The sequence below is a fragment of the Eutrigla gurnardus genome (assembly GCF_963514095.1).
Source record: "Eutrigla gurnardus genome assembly, chromosome: 2".
Classification (NCBI taxonomy): domain Eukaryota; kingdom Metazoa; phylum Chordata; class Actinopteri; order Perciformes; family Triglidae; genus Eutrigla; species Eutrigla gurnardus.
In genome coordinates this window covers 15,291,053-15,318,444 of record NC_139916.1, presented here as the reverse complement: position 1 = coordinate 15,318,444, position 27,392 = coordinate 15,291,053, and the positions used below count along the sequence as shown (strand labels likewise).

Sequence of the window (27,392 nt, the reverse complement as noted above, 5' to 3'; positions counted from 1 at the left end):
GTTACTGATTTTTTTTCTTTTTTTGGTCATTAAGGAAGAATGAGTCACAAAGATTTGAATGGAAAACCTCTTGGCAAGAACAATAAGGTTCAGACCGAAAGTTTGGTTTGTACAAGTTTTCCCAGCAGCGAGCAGTAACCAGGCTGTATAAACAGGATGCTAGTCAACACACACACACAGACACACACACACACACTGGTTGATGCTCTGGTTGAATGAACAGGCTTGGGCCCCACCAGTGCTGTAGATGTTATAAGCTGACCGGTTTGTTGTTGTGGACATGGAGGCTGTATCATATGAGTGAATGTGCAGCTGAGGTTTTTTGAGGAGTTTTTAGTACGATGAGGTCACAGGGAGACACACCCAGAGGCTCGGGCTCTGAGCAGGAAAGGCCAGGGGTGGAAGACGTTCAATGGCAAGCTCTGACTGAGTCACTTGCCGGGAGGAAGCCGTAGCTTTGTTGGAATTTCCATTCAGTTTGGAGTATATGAATCCCAGTCTGGATAAGGAGCGATATAGGAGTTTAAGAGTTTTAAGCACATTTTGATGAGTATCTGGATAATCCTGTGGACAGCAATTAATTCGGCCAGCATAATCGAGACATGAAACATTCATATCATCCCATGCCCAGTCTGGATGTTGTGTCTATACTGAGACACATGGCGTAATGTCATGGGAATGGCCATTGCCCCCTCAAATGCACAATCAGAAGCTTTATGATTACAAAAGGCATTTTATTTTTATCCAAAAAATATCTATTTTCTTAGCATAAAATATTACCGATTTGAAAATGGGTGCTTTACTAAGAATAAAAACATGTTCATGCTGGAATGTAGCTGGAATGTGGATCATTTCCTCCTAGCCAAAAAGATCAAGTTGAACGACCTGTGAACTCCTGGAGGCATGTAAACCCCCACTTCCTGACCTCTCCTGCCACGAGTGTTAACACCCAACAAGTGCATTCTGTGTGCTCAAATCTGTTTTTGACTGCCTTCCAAACTGTGTTTTGAGCCTGTGTACTCTGTTGTGATTTACAGAGGCTCTGTCACCGTGGTGGACAGACGTGGCTGGGAGGGCTGGCTGAGCCGGAAGTGGAGTGTGGGGGGAAGTTGAGTCAACACGGGACTGTTTCTCAGACTTGTGTCGCTTCTGGTCTCATGCCTCTCAATGGAATCACAGGCACAGACTGAGGTTGCGATAACACAGAGTTGCAGACGCAAGCAGAAAGACGTTGTCTGGCTAAAATGAAGTGAAACTGTGTTGAGTTTGGCTGGGAAGGGTCATTTTCTGCTTCTGTCTGGATCAAAGAGAGGGGAAGGGAAAGCGGTGGTGGAGACGAGTAGACTGATTCTATCTTTATCTGAATAAAGTAGCCTAAAAACAGAATTCTATAGTGAAAAATATTACATATATTACATATATATGTGTGTGTGTGTGCACCACATTTATGCACTCTCTGCTTGGCTGTAGTGAAGCATTACATACCATTGTGGGGTGGACTACAAAGAGAGGACTCCTAAAGGCTATTGTTTTCATTTTGCGGCTGTAATCAATCACATGACCTGGTTGACTTGCTCTGATAAACATATTGTGACTGGCATGTCCACTCTGAGCAGAGCGATGCACCAGCCCAGCTCAAAACACAGGCAAACTGCAATACAGGTCTTTTAAATAGTGGAACTGTCAGTAACTGAACTATATTTCTGAGGTACATTTTCCTAAATTACAGCCTCTAGCGAGCCTACCAGCCCGGCCCTTGACCATGATGGAAATCCGTGACATTATACCCCGCGTTGGGAAACTATGAATGATGATGATGGAAGGAGTTGCTCTCTTACTATTACTGTGGTCGCTCTGACACACAGTGGGGGAAGTCCACAGCACGCAGACTCTAGTAGCAGTGTTCAAAGTCTACCAGCTGATGTCAGGCTTCACTCTGTGACGGATCAGGATAACTGCATGTCTGGACAGCTTTCTCTCCAGTTTCCAGAGGGTGGCAGAGGGGCAGAGAGAGTGTAGTTCCAAAGGTCTTTGGCCCCATGACCCCTTTAGAACAGAACAAAGTCTACTTGTGATCCCTGAGGCAGCCCAACCAAAGAGTTAGTGTTCCTTCTCAGATGTTTCATCTGAAGAATATTTACACAACATCCCATGGCTAAAAGTAGCTCCAACTGACTGAAGGACTCCTTCGCTTTGGGTGATTTAAGTCGGTCCATCTCTCTGAGATAAGTAAGGGCTACTCTCTTAAATCACTAATACACCTGACAATCAGTCAGCTACGATAGATTCCAACAACAATTGATGACTTGATAATAATCACATCAGTTCATCAATAAATCTAAACAATCCAACAACATAGGAGATTTAATTTTGCACAACTCTCCACTTCTTGAATACTGGAAAAATGCACTTTGAAGTACTGAACTTGTCTGTGAGACTTATTCAACATGCACTCTTCAGATCCTCCTCCTTTGACAATTGAATAGGTGTACATTAAATAATCACCAAATTAATACATTAAGTTGATTTCATAGCCATAGACGGATTATCTGGTTGTATGTTGTATTTCATCATTAAATGATGGGGAAAGAACATTATTCGAAACACAAGTCTTGACTTTATTTCATATTTGAAATTCAGTTTAATGTCATTTCATTTATTTGAGTTAATTTACTTCAATTCAATAGATTCATATTCATTTTATTTTGTGTACTGATTATATTCAGAAACTAGATGCTCCCTACTTTGTCGTCTAACCATATTTAAAAATGCAGCACACCGCTGTGTTTTTTGCAAGTCTGTGTGATTGGGTGTATGTATGTGATTGGATGTGGAGTGTGAAAAAGGGGATGAACGTTTCTCGCTCCTTGACCTTTGACCTGTGTGTAGCCGATAGCTGGAAGGGGTGGAAAACAAGTCGTCATTATAAGAGCCAGACATTGTAATGGCAAGTTTTAGCTGCCGTGTAAAAATTCCAGTTGATTTTAAAAAAAAGTAATAGTAATAGATTCTTATCACACCTGTGGCTTCTGTAGTTCAGTTTGGTTAAAACAATTAGCTCACATTGCACTTCTTTTTCTTGTCAGAACATTGTTCCACTTTCTTTAATTCCGATTGTTTATTTTGTGTGAGATTTGTATCTTGATTTTTTTTATTGCTGCGAACATTGTTTCTGTCACATAACCACAATTCAGTTTCAGGTTCAAAGAGGACGTGTTTCCACTTGCCTGTGCGGATCCAATCCCAGAAATAACAGTCACATTCTCCCACTGTGACAGAACGTGCATTCTCTCTGCACGATTAATATGCACCGACACTGCTTCTGTTGCACGTATTTCACAACCGGTGTACACTCGTTCAGCTAAACAGTTGGGAAAAGGTTCTTTAAGATGGCAGATAAGACACACTTATTAGTGTATTATCATTATCACAAAACAGCTGGCCCATAAATGGAACTCAAATCTGCTGATTTTGCTCTAATTGAAATTGAATCAATTCACATTTTGCATGATAACTTGTGAAGAAACTACTATTATGAATATCCAGCTCTTGAAAGAACAGTGGTTCAGTGTTTCTCTGAATGCCCTGTGTCAGAAACTGGTCAAGCCAGATCTCTCAAAAGCCTTGAGCCACATCCTCACAGAGGAATGAATTCCCACTTTATCTCATGACTCACCACAACTTTTTTTTTTTATGGCTGAGACTTTCTACTCAATACAAATGGGCAGAGGACAAAGCCGATCCCTCCCTGCTCTATTATACTATAATATCAGCCGAGTGTTTACTTCAAGTTAGTACAGTTAGGTTGTGGGAGGAGATTTGAGGAGGGAGGGACAGGAGGACCCACCTGTCAAGAGGGAAGAAGAACCCTGACAGCATTGCACCAGAGGAGAGTATGCCTACCAGCTAAGGGAAATAAACTGGTGGCAGTATCTATCCATCGACTGGAAAGGGGGACGATCACAATGGGTGGCAATATAAGTCAAAGGAAGGGCAGCAAGCGAGGCAGCTCAAGGAGTCACACCACCAGTGTCACGTGAGTCAAATCACTCACCTAGTTGATGCCGATTTTACTGAGAAAATCCATTCATTGCTTGAAAACTTGTTTACAGCTCGAACCAGTGATGAATGGGAGGTTTTACCTCTCCCACATTACAAGTTAATAATATACGAGTTTAATAGTTATGTAACAGTAAGAATATGAAACATGCTGCTATGGTGATGTGGCGTTAACTTCAAGCTTAGAACTACACTTGCATTCTTTTCCCATTTGCCAAGTGGCCTCTGTTCAAGCGTACACTTGCACACACATGCAAATATTCACACACCCTCAAAGTGAGCCCACAGATAAGTCTGCATACAGACGCTGTGCAAAATGTTTGCTCACTGGCTGTAACTTGGCCATGTGATTTTGGCCAGATACACGACGACAATAACAGGCAAAGAATCAAACAGAACCAAAAAGTTGAGCGTGTTCAAATATTTATGTGAGCAATTTTTTTGTTGGGTTAAACCAAGCTGTTGAGACAGCGAGACACATGATCAGATGCAGCGTTGTCTGAACGGATCCACACCATCTCATCGTGAGAAATATAGCTTCCCTGTGTCAATATTTGCTTGAGACGATTCATATCCTCGTTGTTGTGGGAGGAGCAGCGGCAGCTCTGCCCTCTGTAGGTTGGACTACAGACACATTGGACCATGTAAAACACACTGCTGGCGTTTTTTGGACTGTAAGAGTAGAAGAAGAAAGAAAACATACTAAAACCATAGATAGTGATTGTTTTTTTTATAAAAGATATGTTAATGCACAGCACTGGACAACCAGTTGACAGACAGTGTTGTACAAATTGACAGAAAAGTCATGGTGACATAATTGTGTCCACATTCTGTTCTCTTCAGACTTCAGTCTCAAGAGAAAACCAGCTCAGATTGTATCATTTGCTGGAGTCTTCAGCTTTGTTTTCCTCGTGTTTTCTTCTGTAGAAAATGAGTGTTATTGCTTACTGTTATTAACAGGCAATATCACATCTCCTCAGACAGTAGAGACAAAAATCCACAGGTTATTCGCGCTCATGTATTCCTAACTTGGCTCATCTGTATCAACAGCTGCTTGTGTGTCCGACGTCTCAGTCTCTTCTCGCTCTCCTTTGACCCAGGCTTTGGGTGACTTGTTCTTCTGCGTTTTAGGTGACGGCACGTCGGGCTGGCACGAATCGGCAAACCTCTCGCGAGCCTTCTCCCAGTTCTTCTGGGACTTTGATTTGGTTATAGAAACGCTGTCTAGAGACAGGGTGGCACCAGCCCCCAAACCTGACTGGGACTTTCTGATTTTCAGTTCAATCTGTGGAGAAAGGTACAAAATCAAATCATTTGATGTTTCGTCACAATCCTTCTTAAATCAATAGAGAATCTGCCCACAGGACATCACCAAATCTGTCTTACCGGAGCTTTCATCCCAGTTCCCTCTTTACCCAGTCCTTCTCCCTTTTTCCAGCCCATCTTTTCCAGCATTTTTCGTCCTTTATTGACGTCACTGATCTCCCTTTAAGAAGACGAGTAAGGCATGTTTCAAGATAACCACATCATCTATTGTGTTCCTTCTTTAGCAATTACAGTCAAGGACAGTATACTTACTGATGAACAGAAGCTGGTGCATCATCTCGTTGAAAAACACCCTCGCTGCCCACAGTCTGCCGTCGAGACTCTGCTCGGTCCTGGTATCTGGGGTTCTTCAGAGCTTTGGCCTCCTCATACTCGTTGCTCTGTTTACAGAAAAGCACAGAGGTGAGTGAGGTGAGAAGCACTGATGGGAAGAAACCTTAAACTGGCACCTGCTAGTCCTGATAACACTCACTTGCAGGCCATATTTGGCCTTCATCTGCTTCATCTCCTTTTGTCTTAGTGCTTCTTTATCCTCTTTGGTGAGAGTAGGTCCTTTGGGAAAATACAGAGTAAAGCTAAATCGTCCACTTCAAAATCACTTTCTTAAGTCTTCTAACATAAAGGTAAACAACCAAGCCTGGTGAAAGCAATCTCACATGAAGCCTTTGTTTGAGGAAAGGCTTAAATAATTAAGAAGCAGGCCTATCAAGTTTAGGCTCAGTGTATCACTGCTGTATCATGAGTCTATACAAAAAGCATGGGTTTTCTCTTGAGTTGGATCACCTGTATTCTCCTCTCTCCTGTGCTTGCTGAGGTGAGCCATCACCTGACCAGGCTCACAGCCATCACAGGTATCAGTCCCCGAGTGGATATGGAAGGACAGCACGGTCTCTCCCATCTTCACCTCATCACCGTGCATCAGCGCATGTGGCTCACATTTGATCTTGGGCTGCAGAAGACAAATTTAATTGATCATGTCATTGCTCAGCCTATGTTTTACCGTTCTATTTAGGAGGCAGTAAAGCAAAAATGTTGACCTGCAAGATCCTGTTGCCATTGATGACTGTTCCATTCTGACTTCCCTGGTCCACCAGCATGTAGCCCTGCAGCTCCTGGTCAAAGTACACCTGTGCGTGGAACTAGAACCAAACACAGTCCACAGTTAGAAGCATCAAATACACAAATTACCTGTAAAAGATCCCTGGGCAAAATAAGTGGAGGTGTACCTTGCTGACTCCCATTTCTGCTATTCGGATTGCATGGTCCATATCTTTCTCTCTGCAACCGAAAGACAGCAGGTTGTTTAAGACTTACAGAGACTTTCTTCATATTTCGACATATCATCGCTTGTAGTCTTGCAATGGGGCATTTCTCAGTTCTTAAAGCCATGTCATTCTGTCTTTGTATTGTAGCCTCAGCACCGTTCCCCTTGTGGCAACCCATTCTTAAACACAGACTCACTTTTTCCTCAGTACGAGAATGAAAATGGCACAAACCTGCCAATGGTGGCTGGAGAGGTGGCTGTGATGATGAACAGAGTGCCCACCTGCAGAACTGGAGATCTGACCACTGTCACTCTTACACAGGGTGGCCAAATGCTGTTGGCTGCAAGAAAAAATAAACCCATTGCATTATCACAGGAACATGGCGGCCTTAAAAGGCTACATTACTACCACATTAAACTAATTTATCCTTCGATCCCTTGAACAAGTTCTCAATGTGCCTTGCGTTTCCTCTCACCTTCATGACTCTGAGTCTCCATTTCTGACTCTGGGCTTTCCTTGGAACTAGAAGATGATGACAACGAGGGAGTGGACTCCCACTCCTCTCGCTCAGACTCCGTGAGCTCACCCTCTTCCGGTTCGCTGTTCCCGTCAGAGTCACTGCTCAGAGCCGGGCTCTTTTTCTTCTTCTTCTTTTTCTTCTGCTTTTTCGACTTGGCCTTCTTCTTTTTCTTCCTTGATCTATCATCATGATCACGAGAACTGGTTTTCTGCTTCTTCTGCTCTGATGATGATTTGTCACTCTCCTCCCTGTCTTTAGAAGAGTGTTTTCTACATGGAGCCACATCTGGACTGCAAGACTTTCGCTTCAGTTTCCGCGATTCTGTGGTCCTCTTCGTAGTCTGCTTTTCGACCCAGTCGGTCTCTTCTTCTTTAAACTTTACCTCATCAAATATGACGTCCTGCCATCAGACGGTCAATAATGAGATTAATCATCTTCAATGATGTTGACTGATGCAGCAAGCTGGCTTTGTAGATCCCATGTCATGTCTGGCACCATTTGTGTACATGGTTTCAGTTTTCAAAGTCAATTCACTATAGACCTCCACCCAATTGTAGCAAGGCAATCTTCATTGATCTAAATATTACTTTGCACCTAGACTTATAAGGACAGGTGACCAAATCCTTGAGTAAATTATGAATTGTTACATGACCTAGATAACCTATGATATGAAATGACTGAATGGTTTATGCTTCAAATTACAACTATCTTCCATTTGGGCTTTACTTCCCTAGTTTGACAATCACATTAATGATTGTGTTAGTGTCATGACTTCCTTAAGAGCTTGATATAGACCCAACAAGACTGTATGAATCATCAAAGTCAAATATTTCATGGTATTTCTGTGAATAACAGAAACTGGCACATTCATTGGAACCTTATGAGTGATTAATTAGTATTGATTCCTTTTGTGATGTCAAAACTATTGTATAAATAGTATATAACTGTGTATATAACTTGAACTATTCTTTTGAATTGTATGGCACCCAGGAGTGGCCATGGAGAGAAGAATAAATATATAACAATTTACTAATGTGTGCGCACAAGATGTAATTCTTGGCCTCCTTTAAACGTCCCCTTGTGTTGGGTAGGTTCTGATGGAGTCATATGCCGAGTGAGAAGTTTTAATTGATTCACAATTGTTCATGGTGCAGTGAGAAACTCTTTTCAGCTTCCAACACGCTTGTTGACGTGCAGGAGAAACTGTGGCGAATAATTAATTAAATTGATATGCTGGTTGCACAAAATGTAGCTTAACCAGGAGATCTGTGGAACGCAATCTACTTAAGAAATTAAGCAAAACATTTTAGTTTGATTTAGACTACGAATTATATCTTGTGCACACAAATTAGTATATTGTGGCCTTATTATACATTTGTTCCTCTCTCTCTCTATCCACGGTCACTCTTGGGCTCCATAGAATTGCTTTGCATGTTGGAATTAAAGGTGTACCTCTGTGGAAAGCAGTATTCCAGTAAGAAGAAATCTTCATTTTAGCCAATGAGTTAGTCACCTCTTGTACCTAGGTCAAAGGATAATCTTTTAGTCAACTAGCCTCAAATTTACACAAAAAGAAAAAAAAGCATTTGAGACTGAGACCAATAAAGTCATGAGAATTTGAAACATCACAGATTTTAAGGGGAACTACAAAGTCCAAAGCCAGCTGTCAGCCACAAAATGTGAAATGCTTTTATGTTATGCATCACTGAAACATCTAGGTGTGACATACCTTGTCGTTCTGGTGTGAGGTTTTCTTGGAACCTTTCTTAAGCTTTCTGGCCTTCTTTTCACCAGAGATCTTGTCTTGGCAAGGCTCTGCAGCAGTTTGTGCAGCAGACACCTCGATCCTGGAATGAAATTGGTATCGTCCACTCTCTGCATCATAGTAATAGTAAATCCCTGTGTTGGCATCATAGTACAATTGAGTGGCCTGCGGAAGAGAAGAACATGTGTACACTCAGCAGACTGGTACAAAATGTCAGAGAAAAATATAAAAAACGAAAAGTGCTGCTAAGTAAATTCTGCTTTCGACAGCCTCCTGTTACTGAAAAGGGTGTTTGACGAACCGAGTCGTAGTAGAAGCATGTACTGTGGTCATAGTACATCCCAGTTGTCTCATCAAAGACAAACCCAGTCTGCGTCATAGCTTGTTCAGCAGTAGCCCTCAACATGTCGGCTATGGATCCCCCGTCATCCTCCTGAAAGAGACAATGCCAATTACTACTCATATCGTAAACTCCAATTTATAAACTAAATATATCCTCTCATAGCATATCCTTTCAGGATTTTAGATAACTATTGATACAATGAGTAATTAGTTGGACAGACAATTCTGACAAGGGTTTTTTTTTACCTCAGCTTCAATTAACTAACTTTTAATTAAACAAACCTCCTTTGTGACAGCAACACTGTTGGCAGGGTGTGGGTTAGCATCAGCAGCTGCTACTTCAACTGGTGGTGAAACCTCTGCTGCCTCACTGACATCAGCTGCCTCACTGCCATCAGCTGCCTCACTGCCATCAGCTGCTCCCGCTGCTGCTGCTACTGCTACTGTGTTCGGATCATCCTTAGTGTCCGAAACCTCTGGGTTCTGAGAGTAGTCTCCATAGTAGTAGTTGTAATAATCTGGAAAGGAATATTAAAAATGGAAATAGTTAACTCACTATCTGACTTATGGTAAATCATCGTCCAACTCATTTAATGCAAATACAACCGTTAAACACACCAGTTTCTGTCCATACATGTTCTTCTGTCTGAGTTTCACTGTCAACTCTGTCTTTCTCCTTCTTCTTCCGTTCATGAATCTCTGCACTCAGCTGGTCAACCTGAAACAATACATTTTAGATCACGGAACCAGCCGCAGTAATAATACCATATTATGATTGTAATGATGCAATTCAGGGTTGTTTTGACACCTTCAACAAAGACTACGTGTGTTGGGATCCCAACGCACTGACCTGTTTCCTCAGGTCTTCGTTGTAGCTCTCGGTGCTCCTCTGCAGTCTTTCGGACTGGCTCAGCTGTTTCTGTAACTTGGCCAGCTCGGCTCTGCACTGGTGGAGCTCCTGCTTCAAAGACTCCACTTTCAGCCGGAGCTCGGCCGCTTCAGACTCGGGGTCCTTGTCTCCGTCTTCATTCTCCATGAGCTCAACTGAAGACAATGACATTCACCGTTGTAACGTATGTGGGAAAGCTGCCTCACAGTGTTGATAGGCTACGCTAGCCAGCGCTAGCGCACCTAGCATACCCGTCTGGAGGTAGCCAGTTTATTCTTTCAACAGATACGTTAACAGACAGGGCAGTGTGCTGCTCCCAATGAACTGTTCAACGCGGCTACTACCGCTAAGCAAGCAAACGTGAACAAATATGGAAACGTTAACTAACTGCTAGCATCGTAGCTAACGTGAACTAGCCTTGTAGTGTGCACTTCTTACCGTTTGCCTCGTTTTCGCCTCTTTGTCGGGGGATTTCCTGTCAGCACGACAGATGAACCGACCTGAAAGTTGAAAATAAACATTTTGTGACTTCCCCGTATTTCCGACACACTCGAGTACATGTTTTGATGATAATGAGACAGTTACAGTTATAACCGTGTTAATGTTTACTGGACACCCTGTTCGCAACCGCCATTTACTAGCGAATTACGTCACGACGGAAGTACTTCTTCCGGTTCGGAGTACTTCTTAAAATGTGGCCCCGTCAACGTTACTGCCACCCATCGACCAAACTATTAAACTATTATTGAAAACACGTACGTAAAACGAATAGTAACACATGTTGTGCGTTTAGTTGTATCGCTTATACCTTCACTTTTATTCAAAACTTGCCGTCCCTTTGGCAACATATTTTACCCATATTTTATGTCAGAAAACATCATTCATGTTCACACTTTACACGTCTCTCAATTATTATTTTATTATTGTGTAGACTGCACTGATCTCCCTGCAGCCGACACTAGAAAAGCAAAAAATGCCTGCGATGTACGCTGACGTGCTGATTAACTTGATTTTAGAGCAGTATAAACAAATATTAAAAAAAGTTTTGTTGAGTCTTCGTGAATTTTTAATATTCCTAAATGAATTCGTTAAATTAATTAACACACTTATTAAGTCAATCTGCCCTGCTAAGAGGTTAGGTAATGAGCTAAGTGCTTGTTTATGGCAAACAGGAGTGACAATGCAATATTTATAATTTGCATGGAGTTTGTTTAAAACGGAATTGAATTTGGGCCCACAGGCTTCAATGCATTGTATAAGTTATATCCACGAATGGACTTTGCATGTAATCATAAACAACGTTTACACAGTTCATCAGTGTTCACATATACATATAATTTATTGGTGTGCAATTATGAGCATTTCGAATATAATCAAAGTTTTTACTGTATAAGGGTGTCACATAATTTATTCTATATGCATATTTTAGGATTGTGCATGAGCTTTGTTAAATACATATTTAAATTGATTATATTTATTACTACCAGAATATGTAAACATTTCCAGCATTTATTTTATTTGTTCTTTTTAGGTACACTGTCATTTTGCACTTTCACCACTAGATGTCGCTGCAAGGCCGTTCAGAGTGACTGGGGGAAATTATGTGATGTATGTGAAGCCTACTTCTCTGACCTGAGAAGGTAGTTACTCATCTCTGGCAGGATGTGGTCATAACGTGCAGTAAAAGCCAACCGTTTTCAGCTTGTATCTGGTTGCTAGTTGATGAATGTTCATCTCATACTGTTCACTTTATCACTGTGCATATTTGCTGTCGGAGGGCTGGCATTTCAGTTTCCCTTACAGTTGTTATAAGGCAAAAGTCAGGACTACAGTATGGGAACCTAGGATAATTGTTGCACATATCATCTCTGTCAATGGCCCTTGCTCCGCTTGTCCTTCCTCTTCCCTCATCTGTTCCTTAAACACAACCATTCTTCTCGTCACATTTTGATTAACTTCCTTCCTATAGGTGTGACTACATGTATGTCAGGCTCCAGAGGAAGGGCTGTTGTATAATTATGTGGCTCGACTCTTGTCCTCTAAACAGGAAACAGTCTCTATTTATGGCGAGAGTGTATTTAAAGTATTTTGTATCGTGTGCTTAGGTGCAATTGTTATCTATGCATGTTATCAGACGTTTGAGCTGGGAATTTACAGGGGAAGTTTTATCATAAAAATATTGTTACTGGATGATAAACCTGATGTGGTAACTAAACAAAAATGTGTCATAAGTCAAATTTGTACAGAGACGAGCAGAATTTGAGCTGCTGTTTCAACTGAGAAAAAACATAATAGGTTCGGAGGAACAGAGTGGTTTTCCTTCTAGTTTTATCGACTTTCTGTTTTCCCAAAAATGGCTTTTGGGTGCCTCCCACTGTGTGTGAAATCTGAGCTCTTTTGAGTTGCGTTTGGATTTTGGTGGAGCATCAGACTCCTTGGCACAGCCTCTTATGGCTGGGCCTGTTGTGGTGGTAGAGTGGGGTGGTCTTTTATTTGGAGACACCCACAGCTACTGCCTCAGGCTACCTACTAATGTGTATTCATCCAATTTTTAGACAAAGAAGAAAACAGGCATAAAACGGTCGTGTTTGTATGATCGGTTTGTTTTTAAAGGAGTGAAAAATATGCCTTTGGTCTGTACAGGTTTTTTAGTGTTACCAAAAATAATTGGCAATGAATAGTTATGAGTTTATGTTAGGGACGGTAATAGGAACCCTTTGTTATGTAACTACTTATCCCCCACAAATGCAGAAAACACATCAACAACATCCCTTTAAAGGGCTTTCTTGTCTTGTAGATTTATTTACTCATCAAATAGTATTATTATTACTATTATTAAGTGTCGATCAGGGACCTTTGACAAGGACTGCAACTCATAACGTGAGGGAAGACTGGTTCTTTTTAGCCTGAGCTACTGAGGGTCTCCAGATCCCCTCAACTGTGGGTCATGACTTAAAAAAGAGGAAGCCAACATTCAGACAAGAAAGTGATGCTAACCCCTAACCCCCCTAAACCCCCCACCACCACCTCCACCAGACCCAGACCTTAAACAATTGGGCAGAGGACAGACTCCACCCTTTCTGCTTTCTGGTCCAGTGAGGAAACTCTGAGTCTGACTGAGGCACGTGTCTCTCTCCTCCTTTGGAATTTGGGAGGAGTTTAGCTTCTGCGTGGCCTAACCAAACCCTGGAGGAGGAATATAGCAGTAGTAAACAATACAGAGGAAGCATTGGCATGTTTTTTGACAAGGCATCAAAAACATACAGGTGTTCTTGAAAAAGCCCAGGACCTGTGGCCACGTTGAAGCTGTGATATGTGTTTCATGTTGCTTTGAAAACTCAAATGTCAAAATGGCTATTGGCATTTTCTCAAGTATGAATCACCTTTAATAATTATAATAAACTCAATATAAAGAGCACCTAAAAACAACAACAAGTGTTGAAGGGGAAAATCCAGATAAAACAAGTCAGCACAATACAATTAAATAAAACCCGGCTAATAAAGGTACGGAGAATGAAATATCCCCAAACCAAATAATAACATAAACGTGAGATAAACAAATATAATAGAGAAAACACATTGGAACCTTTAAGAAGGGATTCCCAATAAGTTACTGGTTCTCCAAGCCTTAGATAGAAGACAGGAAGTTCCAAAGTTGAATGACACTGAACACAAAAGTCAAAAAGTATCTTAAAATCAATATTATAACTAACTGGTAACCAGTGAAGGGAGACCAGAACATGGCTGTGATGGAGAGTCCTATGTTGATTAAATGAGTGGGTTTGGCTTTTTTAGTGATTGTTTATGAGTGCATTGAAGGCTATGTTCCCCTGCCTGCTCAGTGGTCTGAACTGTAACCGCCGACAAATTGAATCCAGGTAGATCTCCTGGGGCCATCCGACAGAACTGGTTCCCCTGGTCATGCATGCCTGCCACTGGATGGGAGAAACAGTTAACCATTTAACAGCCTGGGGGAGCAAAAGAGGCTTAAAGATCTCGCCCCACATTCCTAACCTCTCTCTGGGCTATAAAATGTGGAGCCCCAACAGTCCAGCTCCTCCTCCACCTTCTGTGTTTGTTTTTTGACTCCCTCCTTTTGCTTCAGAGGGGAAGAATGGCCTGACGGGATCGTACCATTCTCCAACCACAGGGGGACTCATTCAGTTGAGCGACGAGAAGCTGCACTCACTTTCCGCGCTTGGAGCTTCCTGCCTCCCCCACCGTGTTTTTTGTCAGTGGGCTGGTCCGAGGTGGAGGGGTGAGGTTGGGAGGGGGGTGTTCGGCAGAGGAGAGAGGGAGAACAGCATTTTGAAACCCAGCTGATCAGAGCTGTGGCATTCAGAAGCAGAGGGAGAGGGAGCGTGACTGGAAAAAAGAAAAGGGAGGATAAGAGAAACCAGCTGAGGTCTTTGTGATTTTAAGACGGAGAATTTGGAGTGGAAAAAGAAATGTCTCCTTCCCTTCATGGGAAACTGAGACCTCGTGTGAAGAGAGAGGCTCTGTGGAAAGATGTGAGAGCGGTTGGCAGGGTGGAAATCTGAGGACCAAACACAGAAAAGGATCATTCAGGCTGTGGAAACCAGTCCAGGGAGTCGTTGAGTCGAGAGAGGGTTGAAGAACCCCCCGTGAGCGAGAGTAGTGATGTCTTCTTGGCTGTCACCTGTGTCATGGGCCAAATGGACGTGGACGGCAGTGCGAGGAGGAGAGGGAGAGGAGGATCAAGAGGGGCAGGAGGCCAGTGGGGAGAGGGGGCAACATGGAGAGAGAGGAGAGGAAGAGGAGGAGGAGAGATCTCAAGGCTGCAGGCAAGTGTTTTGCTGGAGCCCCGAGACTACTGGCACTGTGATTCACACTGTCTGAACTAGAGGAGGGGACGTTTTCATGTCTGCTAACGTGTGTGTGTGTGTGTGTGTGTGTGTGTGTGTGTCCACCTGTCAGGTTTAATAATCTCTACTGTTATGAAGGAAAATAGGGGGAAAAAACAAACCCGTCAGCATCAACGTTTTTGTTTATGTGCAGAAATGTCAAACGTGTTATGTGTTCCGTACAGCGCTGACACATTTTTTGGTGTGGCTGTGGTTTAGGCCGTCACAGTGTTTGAACTGAATGTTTTTCTCCGCCTCAGAGCCATCACATCCTCATTTCGGTTGCTTCACAGAAATAACACGCAGCCCAGAGCTGTAGTTTAATGATGTAATGCTGCTCCTGTTTGCTTCAGTGACCGTATTATCTTGGCCATTGTTCCAAGTAAAGGTCCACAGTTACTCATTCAGATAACGTATCACCGCTCTACCTTAAATACCAGAACTATCCCAGCAGTTATCTAACCAGAGTCACGTCTATATCTAGCTGCACTGTGATGCAGCTTCCTGAAGCGATCAGGTTCAAACTCAATGTGGCTGCTCCACAGTTTTAAGAGCACAAGTCTGTTGAAAAGGGTCTGCGTATAACAAACTGTATTAGGTTGCTATGTTCACATCTTATTTTAAGATAGATGCATACGATACAGTAATTTATATAGTGATAGTGCAAGTGATATGACAGGAAAGAGCGGGCTGCCCTACTTCCTCTTTCTCTCAATCTTTTTTACAAATTTCTTTTTCTTTCTGTCCATTACTGGACTTACAAATAGTGCCGATTGTTGCCAAAGCACCAAACAATATCAGAGGAGAGAGAAATGTGTAATATTGATGGTTTTAGGATGCTAGACTCTTTTAAATGCACATCAAAGTCCTCTTTGTACATCAAACATGCTACTACAAATATAAAAACAATGTGTATATTCAGTACAATTCAGATTTGTATCCAAAACAGCATTAATGCTTTTGTATCCTCATCCTTTAGATTGTTTTATTTGATTATTTTTAGTGTAAAAACAAAAAGAGTTAGTTTTACCCCTTTAGGCCTCTAAAGTAGAACAGTAGAAGGGAAGATCTGTCTAGGAAGGAGGGAGGGACTAGAAATAAGGAATTGCATTTGTCTTAATACTTGCACACATTGCATTTATTAATGCAGTTTGGGCAGTTCTGTTTCACAGTTCTGATTAAGCGTTTTGCTTCTCCTTAGTTATATATAAGGAGTGTTCTGTCCTCCTGCTTTCTCATGTTCTCAATAATAGAAAGTTCACGCTCTCTCGCTCTCTCTCCCTCCACAGCTCTGACTCAGAAGGTCATTTTGGCACGCCTGAAGAAGCAACTCCTGTCCGCACTCCTCCAACCTTCCCAGGAGAGCTGGAGAACAACAACACTGGCGCAGACAAAACAGGTGAGGCCACTGCTGAGAAAATAAAAGAGAGAAAGGGAAGAAAAGGCAGTGATGGCATTTTGTTAGACGTAAACATACTGCAGTAACAGTGGTAGCTGAACGTTCTCATTAACAAATTTAAAGAGTTTTTGATGTAATCTCTTCATATTTAGTCATCACGTGTGATTTTTTTTCTCTTCTCTTATTTCAAAATAATAATTTAAAATAGCAGATTTGGGCAAATCTCTATTACTGTGTGCGTGACTTAACAGGTTCACAACACCAGAGTAATTGGAAACATATGCAGTCTGATTGTAACCTACGGCATTTTAGCTTTAAATTGTACTTTACCTGCATTTTCTACTAACTATGAGAATCATGACAAGTTTTATGACATTTTCTTATGTCACATATTAATGTCTTGAATGGCAATGTTTTATGACAGGTACCTACGTTTACTAATCCCTTAGCAGTGAAGCATGTTCTGCATGCTTGGTATCTTAGATGGTATGCACACTGAGTTTGGGTGTGATGATGGTAGAGGCGGTGTCATCGTCATTTGAACCCGTGAGAGAAGGAGCCTATAGCAGAGTGTGGGAACGGCCTTTGCTCTGGTATTCAACAGGTTCAACAAAAGCCCCCGTTTTGTATTGGTTACTGATAGAGGTCACAATGAGGGGAGTGACTGAACAAAGATTGTTATCAGACTCTCACGTCGGTTTCTTTTTAAGAAGGTTTTTAGGAGACCATGCAATTCCCATTTTGGTAGGAATAAATACATCTTCCAAAAGTGTATATTTTGGAGGTCACCCAGTTTGCAGCGACGAGGGAGTTAACTTTTGTGACAACCACAAATATCCCTTCCTGCAGCTGTGAATGAGGAAGTTTGAATCCGGCAGCAGGCAGGCCTTTAAGTGCCTCTAGAAACGTCTTTGAATGTAAACACGCTGATGGCTGTGTTTGTCCGTGCCCAGCCAACGTCTCCATTTCTACATCAGCATCAGTCTAAACATAATGACAGTTCATAAATATTTAATAGATAGTTGAGTTTTTCAAAGCCAGAAGGACACCTGTTGCTAACTTGATTAAGTTAACAGGTTGATACTCGATGGTTGCTTTGTATGTCTCCTGTATGGACATCTGTGGTGAAAATCATGATGGGTTTAAAAACATTGGGAAAATGCTTTGAATTCAAGGATAATCATACTTTTTACACATACTAAAATAAATTAAATGTGTCATAACTAAATAGTTAACAAATGCAAAACACATTGTATTAATCGAATTAGACAACATGCATTGTAACGTATGTGTGTCATCCTTTTTAAATACACAACAACAAGAGTGAGACAACGAAAAGGGAGTCATTTATTCCATTCTATTGAATTTTCATGTGGATTTGGATGAGGACATGTTTGAATGGGCACGTTGGAGCAGGAATAGTGAAAATGACACTCTGGTGACATGCTTCTGTGAGTGGAAGTAGGTAGAAACACAGCAGGTTGTGCTAGTCTCCTAGCAACATAATATTCCATGAGTATAGTGAGTATGACAGGCATACTGAAATATGTTGATGTGTCAAAAGGTTCCCTGGAGGCAAAAATGAGTCCACAGCATTCACAGTCTCTGTTGTTCTCAACATAAATCAACCGCAGTGCTCTTTATTTCTCTTTCCCTCCACATTCTAATGCACAACTTGCTTTAAATGTCGTGGCCCTCATAGTAAGACATCACCATGGCAACAGAAGCAATAGCAGCTAGCTGGCGAGTAACCAATGAGATGTCAACTATGTCTGAGTTTGGATTTGATTGGAGAGATTATCACAGGGAAGAACTGTGCGTGCCTTTTTCATTTTTGCATTAATAAAAAAAAAAAGATTATTAATTCTCGTGTTTTTTTCTCACATTTCTTCTTCAGATGTGGAGCCGGAGGAGCAGCTGATAGTGACTGTTCCTGTTTGGGATCAGGATATTTTGCTCAGCCACGGCATGGGGCAGGATGAGCCTGCGCCCCCCATGGGTGGCCCACTGGAAGTAAACTTCCAGACCCTTGAGGCAGAACAAACACAGAATCTCCCAGAAGCCCTGTGCTCTGTGCCTGTTCTGGCTCCATCCTCAGTGGTGGTAACGCCTGAAGTGGCTCAATGCACAGCGCCATCATCCGAGCCTTCCCAAGCCCTAGGACCCGACGTAGGACCCGACGTAGGACCCGACGTAGGACCCGACGTAGGACCTGACGTAGGACCCGACGTAGGACCCGACGTAGGACCCGACGTAGGACCCGACGTAGTTGCAGATCCTGTCCCAGATGTGGCTCTGGCTCCAGCACCTGCTCCAACCTCAGAACTAGACTCAGTTCATAGCAGTGAACAAGCAGTCAGCCCGTCTCCTGAACCCTTTGAGCAGAAACCTCTTGCTGAACCAGAACTGCAGTGCAATGGCCTCGACCAGACAGATCTCACTCAAAACAACACAAAAACCAGCAAGTGTAAGCCTCCACCTCTGAATGTAAAGGCCTCGCCAAATGAGCTTGCCCAAACAAATGAGGAACAAGAACTTATTGTTCCCAAAGGCACTTACAAATTTGACCCTGACCAACTGGATGACAGCTTTAACCCCTTCACCTGCGGCGGATCCAAAATACAGAACTCTCCCCCACCTTTCGGTTCCAGCTCTTTCCCCAGACTCGAGCCACTCGGTTGCTCCTCGTCTGTGTGTGAAGCCAGCTCTGCAGCCCCGGCAGAAACAGAGGTTATTGAGCCGTCCTCAGAGGCCAAGTCTATGATGCTGGAGTTCGGTCTGGACGAGGGGGCAGTCACCAAACCACCTCCAAGGAGATTAGGTGGTAAAAAGAAAATCAGCAAACTTGCGGCCAAGAAGCAGAAAGCCAAAGGATTAGAGGCTCCCTGCAAACCTGCACCAGAACCCACAGTCTCGACACTAGATTCTCAACCACCATCTGAACCAGTTTCTGATCCTCTTCCAGAAACGGCCTTGCCAATTTCAGACTCTACCGCACCTCTGAACCTTGACGATATTCCTATTCCAAAGTCAGGAACGTATAACTTTGATCCCAACCAGTGGGACGACCCAAACTTCAATCCCTTCGGTAGCAACAGTGCGGTGAGCAGCTCTCCAGTGCTCCCCACGAGCTCCTACAGTTTCGATCCAGACAATTTTGATGACTCTGTGGACCCTTTTAAACCATCCAAGACCGTAAGTAACGAGGACTCGTCTACTAGTGTCCATCAGCCGGAGAAAAAAGTGAAAGAGGGACAGAAGGCAGGACATCTGGCGGGGGAGAAGAAAGCGAGGCAGATTCCCAAGAAAAGCAAAGAGAGGACAATCACGTAAGTCTGGAGCAAAAAACCCCAGGAGTTTTGGTCGTAAACAATAACAACAATTCATATTTTAATTTCTTCAATTAATATGTCATTTTAGGTTCCCATTCACTCCACTGAGCTTGCTAGCTTTAAATACATCCCAAACACTTAAAACTGCATACTGGCCATTGATGCAATTCCCAAACAGGTTATATATAGACTCTTAAAAGGGTAACTGGCTGTAGAGGTATGGACTAATTTCAGCTTTTCCAGGTCTGTTTGGCAGCTTGCATCTATGATCAAACTTATTAACATGCTGAGCTGAACGCCTTTAGTCACTCACACGCTCTCCTTTGTCTCTTCCCCCTGATCTGTTCTACATTCCCTTAATCAAAATCTCCTCCATCCTTCATCCTCCTTCCTCTTGTCTGTTACGCAACCCCTCCCCAACCACTGCTTTCGTCTACTTCTACTAGCGCCAGGACATCTGATCAAGTCAAGTTTCTCTGTTTTCTGTTGTAAGTACTCTCGCTATCAACGCTCTCTTTCTTTAATGCATGCTGGCTTCCCATTTTACTCCCATCGTGGCACGTGCTGTGAACGAACTGGACGTTGACAGAGCATGTGAACTCCCCAGGCCATACATCATCAAGTTAATTTGTCCCGTCTTGTGATCCTTTCAGGAGTTGGGTAGCACTAGACTGGTTGTACTAGCTAAATATGTAGCTGTACCTCACTTATTATGGGGCTGTGTAATTGGCTCAAAAGGCATAGAAATGCTTGCAGCTCTGTGGATGTAGAAACAGGAGGAAGAGGATCACTACCTTTGGATCTGTATGTTCTGACACCTGTATTGTTGTCGTGTGCTTATTTTATAGGAATACCTGTAAAGTTCAGAAATATGATGAGAGCCAGTCGTTGGTGCTTGACGTGTGCAATCAGGTAATGTGTGTTTCCTCAGCTGAAATGTTTCTCTTTACTGCAGCAACACTGCAATGTCCATTATTCAGCAGCTGGCCAGCCTCTCTGCCTCTTCACACACACACACACACACACACACACACACACACACACACACACTGTGACACAAGATGACAGGACTATCAGCAGTGGCTCCAGCTCTGCAGTGCTGGCTTGGTGACGTCTGCTGCTCCCATGCACCCTCAACCTTATCACCTTTCATTCTTAGGAGATATCCTCAATGATATTGTGATGTGAAATAACAGTGGCCTAACAGTGTTATCTTACATAATGTCACTTCCTCAGCATAGTGCATAATATATTCATGAAGTGGAGTTACGTTGGATCTTTGGGATTGTCATACATTTTACACTATCCACTTTCATATATAGGAAAAGTATTTATTATTGCTGCTTTAAACTGAATGTTTCCTCCCTCTAATGAGTTATATAGTTTCTTTATATTTAGTTATATCTATTACTTGATATGTAATAATATTTAAATTCCGTTATAATGTGGACTCTATCTTCCCTTATATCCAGGGGGAGGATGAGGTGGTGGCTGACACCCCGGAGATTACTCAGCAAGTTCATCACGCCACCGATGAGGAGAAGCTCGCCTCCACTGGCATGAAGGGCCAGACGACAGACAGCCAGGAGGAGAGAGGAGAGCCTGAATGCAGCAAAGCACCTGTGAAAAAACAGCCAATAGAAGATATATCTGTCATCGATGGTATGATTGGATCTTCAAAACTATCCACAATTGAAGGTAATTTTTTTAGTTAAAATGAATTATAGCACATGCAAAAAGAGATACATTTGGCATTTTAAGGTTAATATAAATATTACACTTTTTGTCCTTTAAGTCAGCTTACGTTAGCTTTAGTGGAAGAAACAACTAACCTTTCTGTCCAAAAAGTAATGTTTTTATTCTTTTTACTTCTGATGCCAGTGTATGCATGAAGCATGTTTCACTGGAGAATACTAGCAGTATAGAAGCCAAAGACGCTCTAACGTCCGGTTCACAGTGACTTTAAAGAGGTAGGCATGCACAGAGGTGCTTGTTCCTACAGGTGAGAGATTCAGACTGCAATGCTGCAAGAATGTGTCAGAATTTATGAAGGAATAAATTGGAGCATGAATGCTCAGCAAAACCCTGGCCTGGATACCAGAAAGTTATAAATGTTACACTGGGGAACAAATGTTTCCTACAGTTGGGCCTTAAATCCAGTCTGTGTCAGAGAGGCAAGTATCGCCATCTTTTCTTCACAAAAAGGAGAAAACTAGACAAATAGCCACACTCTTAGTACTGACTTTCAGGTGAGCGGATTCTATTAAGTAATTTAGATAAGGCAAACGTAATTAACAGTCGTCTTTGTCGTTGAATTATGTGTATTTTTTTCTCCTCAAAGGTCCTGCGACTAAGATTAAAGATCACAAGGAGGAGAAGGACACCTGCAGTCTGAAAGATGATATAGTAAGTAGACGAGCTTAGTTTAGCCATAATCGGATTCCTACTTGTGTTCCTTTCTTCTACCCAACAGCTATTTTTGCTGCAATACTCTATTAGTTTACTCGCATAATATTTGTCTAAGATAACCATACTTGCACCTTCAGCTCGTACAAATGTTTGATTAGTAAAATCAACACACGCAAACATTTTTCCCAGAGTGCACTTCGTTAAGACATATTTTGAGCTAAATATGAAAAGGCAGAAAAACAGCAGAAGCGGTGTTTGTGACGCGCCATGAGGGACCTGCTTATGAACTGAAAGGATTGTGGATGTTTTTGTCAGATCTGAGACCGAGCACACAGTATGTTTTCTGCATGTTTCACAGAGTGAGACCAGATGCATGAGCCTAACAACAAAGGTGACCAACAGTGAGGACCCAGACACAGCAGCCCTCTCCCAGGACAACATACCTGTAAGCGAGATGGACAAAGCTGCAGTGCTCACCATGATCAGGGAAGAGGTATGTCACTGTCACACACTCCGAAACACGGCGTCCGTATCATCGTGTGAATCTGCTGACGGTTCATATTTTTAGATCTAAACATTTTTGTCTGCTTTCCCTGTCTTCCAATCAGATCATGACGAAAGAGATTGAGGTCAATGAGTGGAAGAGGAAGTACGAGGAGAGCCGAACGGAGGTTTTGGAGATGAGGTATGGAGCTTCGCTGCATTTTAAATAGTGTAAATGTAGAAAAATATCAATACCTTCGAGAAAAGAAAGTTGAGAAATGGTGGATTTTCTGTTCTTATCTTTCCAGGAAAATAGTTGCAGAGTATGAGAAAACAGTTGCACAGATGATTGGTAAGTTGCTGCCCCCTGGTGGAAGTTTACATGAGTTAGTTTAACAGGCATGGTGCCTTATGGTACTAGAAGAATGACTTATTTATAGTGTGTTTTTGAGTGCTCTTACATTGACAGAGCCCACAGTCTCAGGATAAGGATGCATTTTTGTGTTGGGTCTGTTCCAGTGCATAGAATTTGAATTGAGAATATGATAATGACGTTAAAAGGTCAACACTCTGACTTCAGACCTGATCTTTTGAAGTCTATAAGACTATCCTATAAAAAGTCTTTGTCTCAAAAACACCACGTCAACCTATTAATGATATTTAATAATATTCAAGAGGGCTAATATTAGCCAGCTCTCTCATTTCCTATTACTGTCAGGAGGTGGCGCTAAATGACACATTTTATACGCCTATTAAATCTGGACCATTATACTGGTACTACAACATTAGAATCAATGACCCTTCCTTCTGTCATAGGTTCCTTGTTGTAGTGTAACACGTGTCAAACACAATGTGCTGGAGTAGCCTACAAAACTATGGAAAGCATACCAGTGCTCTGATATTTTATAAGCACACTCTATTTAGTAATATGCACTGAAATATTTTTATTTTTATTATTTCATCTGATAATGTGCCCACATACATTTCAAGGTTGGATTGACAGTGTTGGTTCAGTTCAGTGTTTTATGCAGGATACATTCAGCCCTTTAAATCTAGTGTCTGACTCCTCTCTGTTGCAGAGGACGAGCAGCAGCAGAAGACCCTGTCCTGCAGTAAGTCAGTCAGGCAGTTGACCATAGAGAGGGATCAGGCCATGGCTGACCTCAACTCTGTGGAGCGCTCGTTTGCTGACCTCTTCAGGAGGTATGAGAACATGAAGGGAGTCCTGGAGGGCTTCAAGAAGGTCGGTAGTTCTTCAGTAGGACTCATGAGAGCCTATCCAGCCCACTTATAGCCAGCTCACTAGAGATTCTCTCTACGTGTATCCCTCCAGAATGAGGAGGTGCTGAAGAAGTGTGCACAGGACTACCTGATGCGGATCAAGCAGGAGGAGCAGCGGTACCAAACCCTAAAGGTGCATGCTGAGGAGAAACTGGACAAGTAAGCTTCCATGTCTGCAATGTGTGACTCCAGGGAATAATCGTTACACAGGGTTTTGATCCTGAAAACCCTTTTGCATTTCAAGGCTCAGCATTGCCTCTCAGGATGACTCTCTCTCTCTTGCCTCCTTCCCGTCCTCTCTAACAGGGCCAATGAGGACATCGCCCAGGTACGTGGCAAGGCCAACTCTGAGGGTGTCGCCCTCAATGCCAGCCTGAGGAAGGAGCAGATGAAGGTGGACTCACTTGAAAGAGCTGTCCTTCAAAAGGTAAGATGACTTGATTCACAGTGTTAAACGGAAAAAACACAATGGATAATTGAGATTAAAACCCTTTTCTGTGGGAGATTTTTCGGTTTTTGTGTTAGAATTCCTCTTTTTAAGTCTTGTAAAAGGCTTTTATAGAAGTATTATTCTCAAATGAATTGTGGTATGCAGTAATTATTATATTAAACAAGTAAGATCACAGTTTAGATCAGTTGTGGCAAGATTACAGCACTGCTATTCTCCATGATCTTTGTAATGTTTGGTATTCTTTTAAGTTTAGTGTCTTTCTGTCAGATTTTTTATTGTGGCACCAAGAGGAACACAAAATTGCTTTATTTACAGCAATCTCTATTAAGTCACTGTTGAGTACTTAATCATGTGCAGGCATTCAGCAAATATTTTATATGGATGTCTGACAACACACTGGCATGACATCTAACACTAGGGGGCAGTGTTTATTTTACTACAACCAGAATGGTGAAAATTATGAAGAAATAAAGGCACAAAACCCTTTCATCCTTGAAAATAAATTAGATGAAAAATAAAATGTGCTGTTTTGTACTTCACTTAGCATCTAAAGCAGCACAATGGCTGTGCTCAATTTAAATGTAGCTATGCACATCAAGCCTTCTGCAAGCTAAACGGATTTCAAACATGTACTGTACCTATGGCTTTACCCCCAATTTCTGAACACCCATCCTCTCTCTGTCTGTCACAGAATCAAGAGATCGAGGAGCTCACGAAGATCTGTGATGAACTGATCGCCAAGCTTGGAACAGAATAAGAAGCCTTGAATCAAACTCTCATTGCAACATTGATGTAAATACGGTACATGATCACTTTTATGCACACGGCAACCTCTCTCCCTGCTCTTTTTTTTTTAATGCATTTGGAATACAGACAGTTGCTCTCTTAGAAATGAAATATGACACCAGAGCAATAATTGTTCATAGCATTAAACATGTCACGACAGTCGACGAAGCACAAAGTTATCATGAGGTCTATTTTAATTATTTTGAAATGGATTTTATTGATCTTTGGTTAATGATTCACTGCTGTTTTCTTTAAAATGTTTGTGTGCATTTGTTCTGATTACCACCGTTTTATACAGCACGTTGAACACAATCTGAAATACCATGGGAAGTAAGGAGAAGTCGATGTGAGCACACGGCACAGACATACTTAAGCACAGTATGTCTACACATGATCAACTGTTGATGATAAAGCCTTCAGAAAGCACAAATCTCTATTGAGTGCCTAAACTGATCATAATGTATTAGTTTCTGGCCTATACATATGTCTTGCTGCCATTTCATTTGCAATACAAACAGTTACGTTCTTTCATCAGCAAATGAACTGTAAGGTAAGGAATACACTTTTTTATATTTTTTTAAGTTGCCTTTGAGTTTGTGTGTTTGTTTGTCTGTATCACACGGTAACCTATACAATGCTAGATGAAGCCCTCAGTATCGCACAGTTTGAAGTTCAACCACAGCTTTGGCTTCATGTTCATTATGCGTACCATTAACCTCTGGGATTGTGAGATGATGTGAGATATGACGAGCACTTAAGGGAATCTTAAATTCTGTTGTTACCCATTTGATAATAGTTTGATGGTGATGGGTGGAGAATAACTTTGCTAACTGTTATTATACTGTAATATTCTCACGCTGCATATGAATGCAGGAAACTTAAGAAACGCATTCTGTCGTTTCTGTGTAAATATTTTTGGACTGTATTTACATTTTATGTGTGAGCCCAAATCATGCTGGTGTGCCTTTATTGTGTCGGTTTTGTAAAGAAAGAAGAAGAAAAAAGTTCCTTCATGCAGTTTTTTTCCAAACCCTGTTGCCAAAGTGCACTGTAAGTAAAGCTATAACATCCTGAACAGCAGTGAGTTATAACAGGGTTGCAGTTAAGGTGACGGTCTGTGTTTTGACCAGCAGTGTGTTCATCAATAATATATATTATAGTAATGATATCTTCATTGCTAACATCAGCATGTTCTGGTCTGATTGAACCTGAAGGAGCCTTGTTTCACAGCAGCACAATCAAGTTGCCAAATGTTAAATGAGTTGAACGACACCACTTTCAGTGTGACTCTGTTCCCTATCGTAGTGGTGTTCCATTTGTCTGAAGGTGCTTTTCGATGCAAATCCATTGTTACAGTGCAAAATGTGTAAATTTGATACTTTATGAAAAGATTATTGTTCCTAATACTTGTAAAATTGAAGAGTGAAGTATACCCAGATTGTATGTTAATGACTATATTTTGTGCATTCTTGAATAAATGGTTAAGATTTAAGATATTAACTTCTTTGCCTGAATCATTTAAATTGAGCACATGACAACAAATCAAAAAACACATCATATCTTAACTCTTTCTGAGTGCCCTTGCACTGCTTTTATGAACATGAAAATGATAAAGCCTGACCATCATCTGTTTTTCATACATGCAGCCAATGTCCTGTTGCTTTTTACAAACATGTCATTAGTGGCATTTTGTTTGTAAGTCAAGAGGCAGTCAGACTTAACAATTATAACTCTGTAGTTATAAATGTGGGAGCAATGTAGCGTGGTCCATAACAGTGGCGTGTCAGTGATTTTGTGAGCAGCTGGACGTTATTTAACCATTTCAGTATTCATGTCTGATATCAAAGGTAAATGAAGAAAGGTAGTCCTGGGACCTCTGCCAGCATACTGTTGCAACTTGACTACAAAGACTCTTCCATGCTACAGCAGAACTTACCAACAGTTCACTTGGATCAGTTTAGCAGAAGAACAGGCAGACTGTAATTCTTTCGTTTACCATCCAGGGGTTAATGCTGTTTTCTCTTAAAAAGTGTCTCCGATACCAAACCTGTTTAAAGCAGAGTAGTTTTCCAAATGTGTGCTAGCAAGGTTTTATTGTAGTAGCCACTCATTGTCACCAGATCACGACAGACGCATTTCTCCATGCAAACCAATGTAGAGAGGAATCTAAATCTATTTGTAGCAGATATGGCGAATGGGGACAAGAAGTCTATAGTTTTC

The 27,392-nt window shown here is 41.8% G+C and overlaps 2 protein-coding genes across 9 annotated transcripts; one reads left to right on the top strand and one right to left on the bottom strand.

The window, feature by feature from the left end:
• The first annotated feature begins 3,877 nt into the window (after positions 1 to 3,877).
• tacc1 (transforming, acidic coiled-coil containing protein 1) lies at positions 3,878 to 26,664 on the top strand. Of its 6 annotated transcripts, none has more exons than XM_084020197.1 (14): positions 3,878 to 4,036; positions 16,321 to 16,430; positions 18,328 to 19,759; positions 20,209 to 20,250; positions 20,611 to 20,674; positions 21,235 to 21,460; positions 22,104 to 22,168; positions 22,530 to 22,664; positions 22,780 to 22,856; positions 22,963 to 23,006; positions 23,734 to 23,897; positions 23,988 to 24,094; positions 24,242 to 24,362; positions 25,078 to 26,664. In XM_084020197.1, the coding sequence occupies exons 1-14, from the start codon at positions 3,966 to 3,968 to the stop codon at positions 25,141 to 25,143; spliced, it is 2,724 nt and encodes a 907-aa protein (XP_083876323.1). In that variant the 5' UTR covers positions 3,878 to 3,965; the 3' UTR covers positions 25,144 to 26,664. The 6 variants fall into 6 exon arrangements, with proteins under 6 accessions (XP_083876323.1, XP_083876318.1, XP_083876320.1 ...); XM_084020192.1 differs by lacking the exon at positions 3,878 to 4,036 and adding an exon at positions 14,477 to 14,971; XM_084020194.1 differs by lacking the exon at positions 3,878 to 4,036 and adding an exon at positions 14,478 to 14,971 and having other exon boundaries at positions 20,215 to 20,250; positions 21,235 to 21,424.
• On the bottom strand, positions 4,773 to 10,836 carry aggf1 (angiogenic factor with G patch and FHA domains 1). 3 transcript variants are annotated; one of them, XM_084040494.1, is made up of 16 exons: positions 10,605 to 10,836; positions 10,128 to 10,321; positions 9,896 to 9,995; positions 9,680 to 9,795; positions 9,560 to 9,643; positions 9,237 to 9,368; positions 8,900 to 9,100; positions 7,126 to 7,570; positions 6,882 to 6,990; positions 6,612 to 6,663; positions 6,423 to 6,524; positions 6,169 to 6,334; positions 5,858 to 5,937; positions 5,638 to 5,765; positions 5,446 to 5,545; positions 4,773 to 5,344 (listed from the first exon to the last, which is right to left on the bottom strand). In XM_084040494.1, the coding sequence occupies exons 2-16, from the start codon at positions 10,311 to 10,313 to the stop codon at positions 5,084 to 5,086; spliced, it is 2,262 nt and encodes a 753-aa protein (XP_083896620.1). In that variant the 5' UTR covers positions 10,314 to 10,321; positions 10,605 to 10,836; the 3' UTR covers positions 4,773 to 5,083. The 3 variants fall into 3 exon arrangements, with proteins under 3 accessions (XP_083896620.1, XP_083896619.1, XP_083896621.1); XM_084040493.1 differs by having other exon boundaries at positions 9,560 to 9,795; XM_084040495.1 differs by lacking the exon at positions 7,126 to 7,570 and adding an exon at positions 8,623 to 8,692 and having other exon boundaries at positions 9,560 to 9,795; positions 10,605 to 10,834.
• Positions 26,665 to 27,392: the final 728 nt, after the last annotated feature.